The 4,869-nt window shown below is 58.7% G+C and overlaps 1 protein-coding gene across 1 annotated transcript; it reads right to left on the reverse strand.

The window, feature by feature from the left end:
- Positions 1-1,965: 1,965 nt before the first annotated feature.
- GSX2 (GS homeobox 2) lies at positions 1,966-3,242 on the reverse strand. Its single transcript, XM_031588753.2, has 2 exons — positions 2,759-3,242; positions 1,966-2,641 (listed from the first exon to the last, which is right to left on the reverse strand). The coding sequence occupies exons 1-2, from the start codon at positions 3,240-3,242 to the stop codon at positions 2,301-2,303; spliced, it is 825 nt and encodes a 274-aa protein (XP_031444613.2). The 3' UTR covers positions 1,966-2,300.
- Positions 3,243-4,869: the final 1,627 nt, after the last annotated feature.

Below are 4,869 nucleotides of genomic sequence, written 5' to 3' on the forward strand. Positions count from 1 at the left end.
TCACAGCGGTTGCAACAAGGATGGAATAGCACGGAATCGAGGAGGGAAAAACCTGCTGTCTGGGTTCTGTCCCGCGGCCCTTCAGCCAAACCCCCACAGCTCCTGCATCCCCTCTGCTGCTGTCCCTGCCTTCGGCTGCCCTGGCAACGCTGTTTCCCTTTGTAACGGCCTTTCAGGATGCGTCAGGGCACACCTATAGCTCTGTTCCTGTATGGGAATGGGGAGAGCTCTTCTCACATCCGATGCTCACTTTGAAATCAAAAAAACAAGTCTGGTGATGGCAGCAGCTGCCTCAGTGGCACAGCTTGCACACTGAGGTCCCGTGACCTACAGTGTCACTGTTTCCTTTCAGTCCTTGAACAGTATACATTACCATTCACACTGCAGGTAACAGAAGCTCGTTTCTTTTCCCTCTCATTTTTAAGAAATCGTTAAATACTTCAAGGAAATATTCCCACATTTCTGGTGCTGAACTTTAGAAAGAGACAGAAATACCCACTTGTTCCCTGAATTACTTCCACAGAGCTACACTGAGGACAGACACACACACAAGCAGCACCCCTGCAGCTCTAGTGACAGCATCACCCTGATGCAGAAGGGTGCAATGATACTCAGGCTTGGAGCTCCTTCTGCTTCGGAACACCAGTGACACCACTGTGATACCCACAGTGTCAGTTTCTCCTCTCACAGCTTCCAGGTAGAAAAGGCTCAACGTGACTTTAGGAGCCAGGAGGTCCTCTGTGAGGAAATCATAAGGGCTATGAGAGGACACCGTTGGACTAAATAGTTTAAAAGGCTTTTTCCAGAGTTAATGATGTTACATTTCTATGACATAAGAGAATGGCCTGGGCAGTGAAGGGAAAGTCTCTGGGGAAACAGCATGTCCCCCCATTCAGCTGGGTGCTGACTTCTGAGCAGGCCCTCGTCTGTGAAACTTTGGATTGAGGTTTCCCAATCCCAGGCTGGTTGCTACCCCTTCCTGACAGGATCATGGTGCTGGCCCAGACCCCTCACCTGGCACAGGCTGTGAGCAGTCCACCCTGGGCCCTCTCCTCCTGCCCTCAGCAGCTACACCCTGCACTGGGCAGTTCCTGCTGAGCTGCATGAGGTCTTGTTCCTCGTTTTCTGATTAAAAGCAAGGCAAGCACTTGGAATTGGAGCTTTGAGCTGAACTTCTGAGGTTATGGATCAAGCACAGAAAGCGTTTGGAGTATTATTTTCCTAAAGGCTCTGCACTGGATTCAGGGCCTGAAGTCAGAAGTATAGATGGAGTCAGTGGAAAACCCACACTGGGAAAGGTGTGAGTGGGGAACAGCACAACAGGAGAGAGGCACACTTGTCCTCCGGGATAAGAGGAACCAAGAAAAAGTTATAAAGGGGCACGGTTGGGACCGAGCAGCTCCCCCTTCCACAGAAAAAGAAGTTAAAAAAAAGTTGTTTTAAATAATCTGATCTCTGATTGTCAACACCCAGCTGAGCACGGGGTAAAAGTAGCGAGGTCGCTGCGTGTAGGCAGTCCCTTCGAGAGGGCAGAAACTGAGTGTCCCAGCGCACAGCCCCGCGCCGGCACCGGCGGACTCGAGACAGGAGCAGCTGTCTGCCCCGTCCCCGTTTCCCTTCCCCGACGGCAGAGAGCTGCGGCCGGTCTCCGGCCGTGCTTTCCCAGCCTCGCTCGTACACTCGGCTCCACCCTGCTGCCGGAGCCCCCTACCCCGCCCCGCCCGAGCCGTGGGTAGCGGAGAGCCTCTCGGCTGCTGCCGGCGGAGCTCAGCCGGGTTATAGCAGAGTTGGGGCACACGGAGCCGCGCTGTGCCCGCAACCAGCAGCGCGCACTGCCCCGGCCGCTACTGTGCCTTCGCCCGGGCAAAAGAAATAAAGAAGAGGAAGAAGAAAAAGAAATTCTCATCCGATCTCATTTATTTAAATAAATATAAATAGAACTTTTATATAAAACTATTCACAAACAAACCGACGGCCCGAACCCAAGCGACTGGTGCTTTACTGCCTTCCTTATTCACTTTCAGAAAGTTCGTCCAGGAGGTTCTCAGCCTACGAGTTCTTTCAAGGTTTTAAAGTCTCGGCTTTCTGTCCGAAATAATTCGGGCGGCTTTTTCTTCCTTCAAACCGCTCTGGGGAGAGGTGGGGAGGACTCCCTGGCCGGGTCCGCGCTCCGAGCTGGGCAGGACAGGTGCCTGTCCCGGGGTCCGCACACAGCGCCGTGGCTGAGCTCCCACCGCTGGGCGCACCGACAGCCTCTGCCCGCGGGCTCCGACGGCGGTGCTCGAGGTGCCCCCGACGGTTCAAAGCGGGGAGATCTCCTTCTCCTCGGTGGCTGAGGATGGGGACAGGGACTCCTCGTCCTCTGACCTGGGGAAGTGGCCCTGGCCCGTGCTGCACTTGCAGCCGCCGTGAGAGCTCCGCGGGGCGCCTTTGCCCTCCTTCTTGTGCTTGACGCGGCGGTTCTGGAACCAGATCTTCACCTGCTTCTCGGAAAGGTTCAGGTACGTGGCTATCTCGATGCGGCGCAGCCGGGACAGGTACATGTTGGACGAGAACTCCCGCTCTAGCTCGAGGAGCTGCGTGCTGGTGAACGCCGTCCGCATTCTCTTCCCGTTCTGGATCTGGCTGGAATCGGACCCTCCTTGGGAGGCAAGAGACAAGTTAAAAGAGGCGAGGGAAAGGAAAAAAAGAGAGAAGAAGGACACCCGAGGAAAGAAACCCGCCTCAGCCTCCCCGTCCCCCGGCCGCTGGCTCCTACCCATGCCGAGGCAGTGGAACCTCCGCGGGTCGCTGACGCTGTAGGCGGTGGCCGCGCAGGCGGGGGGGTGATGCGGCGGATGCCCCAGGGCAGCGGCTGGCACGGCAGGCGGCGGGGGCTGCGGAGGGGGGGCGGCGGGGCTGCCCCGCGGGCAGCACTGGGCCTCGCCGGCGGCGGCGGCGGCTGCGGCGGGGGGAAACTGGCCCTTGAGCAGCGGGATGGCCCCGCCGCCACCGCCGCCGCCGCCGCCGCCCCCCCCGCGGGAGGAGTGCAGGTGCGAGGTGACACAGAGCGGGCAGACGCAGAAGGCCCCGCTCTTGCGGGACGGGCATCCCGGGCCCGCCACCGACATGACGAGGGGGGACGGCACGCCGAGGGGGATGAAGAAGTCCTGGCCGTGGTGGTGGTGGTGCTCGGGCAGGGCCGGCAGCGGCCTCGAGGAGTCCTTGATGATTAAGGAGTCCACATAGAAGGAGCGCGACATCGCGGCGGGCTGCGCTGCTGCCGACCGGGCTGCCACTGAAGTCCTGGCGAGGCGAGAAGGTGCTTATGTTGGAGAGGCGAACAAAAGGGTCCCCGGAGAGGGCTGGTCTTAAAGTCCCCCCGCCTGGATCCCCTGCGCTGGGGGTTTTATATCAACTATTTAAACACGTGATGGCTGAAAGCCTCTCGGACCTAAATCTGCCCAGCTTCTCAGGCCGGCGGGAGAGGCGGCGAAGGGAGGGGGAGGGGAACGGAGAGGGGAGGGGGGCACCAAGTGTGCGCGCGTGCTTTTTCGCTGCCCGATGGCTTCAGTCTTCGCCTTCGTCCCAGACAGATTGTGAGAGCGTGGGAGCCGAGGGAAGGGGGGGTGGGAGCGGTGACCTCGCATCCGTCCAGCAGCAGAGCCGGAGGGGAGAGAAACTTGCGTGAAACATTGTGCTGGGATCTGCCCGGCTGCACCTCTGCATCCCGCACGGAAAGAGCGAGGGGATGCGTAGGAGCAAAACGGCAGCGCTGCCCTCGCGGCCAGACCGGGGCTCCCCTGGGGCACCGGGAGGCCGCTTCCGAGCGGAGGAGCTCGGGTCGCTGCTGTGGATATAGGTAGGGAATTCGGGATGGGGTGCACCTATATGTGTCCATCAACCCTTCTTCTCACAGGGTTTGGTGTTGGTTGTTATTGTTATTATTATTTTCACTCTTCTCACCCCATCCGAAGCTTCCTCCAAATTGGCACTGAGCGCGGCGGACAAAGCCTTCCCCACCGGCACACGTCTCGGCCCAGTGCTACCACAACGCCAATGCCCCGCGAAGTGCCCGGCCGCCCCGGGACCGGAGCGCAGCGCTGCTGAAAGGCGGCCGTGCCGGGGCCGCTTTGATGTGCACCGAGTGTGCTGAAGCAATCATTCAAAGTAAAATTGGATAAACAGCTAAATACGGTCGGTGGCTCCCGAGCATTTCAGATTGCATTAAAGAGCCGAGGTATTTGCGGCATATTACGCGATTTTCCAATGACCTGTTTTATGGGAGTTTAAGAAGGCTCCTCGGCGGAGGAAGGGCGATCGCACTCCTGTTGGGCAGATACGACGCGGCATTTGGAAGCGGCCGCGCATCCCGCGCCGCTCGGCTGGCGCAGGGTAGCGACAATTGTGCTCTAAGGCAGAAAACGCAGAGTACGGCTGATTGCCAGAGTGCGGCCCGAGAGAAATCGGCAGCCTTCACGCCTTTAGGCGAGCGCAGAGCAGGGACGCGGACATCCTCCTTATCCCATTCACTCTTTAAATCGAGAAAAACACCACCAGAGACACAGATACCGCTGCCCGCCCTCCGATCGGGATGGTTCTCCGTCGGCCCGGGGCTCAGCGCTTTGCCCCAGCCCCGTCAGAGGGGACACGGGCGGCCCTGGCTCCCCTCGACGGCCGCGATGCCGCAGAGTTTTAGGGACGCTCCGCAGCCGCGAACTGAGGATTTATGGATGGCAATTAAAGTTTTATGAATTGCAGCTGAGGCTGGTTATGGAGCTATTTGAATGTGATTAGAATTCAATTAGAAAGTGTTTACCGGCCGGCGGGGCTCCGGAGTGTAAACAGACAGCTATTCCAGCAATGCGCTAATCCCGCGTCTTGTGACAA

Source organism: Phasianus colchicus, chromosome 4 (assembly GCF_987193195.1).
Source record: "Phasianus colchicus chromosome 4, bPhaCol1.hap1.1, whole genome shotgun sequence".
In the NCBI taxonomy this organism is placed as follows: Eukaryota; Metazoa; Chordata; class Aves; order Galliformes; family Phasianidae; genus Phasianus; species Phasianus colchicus.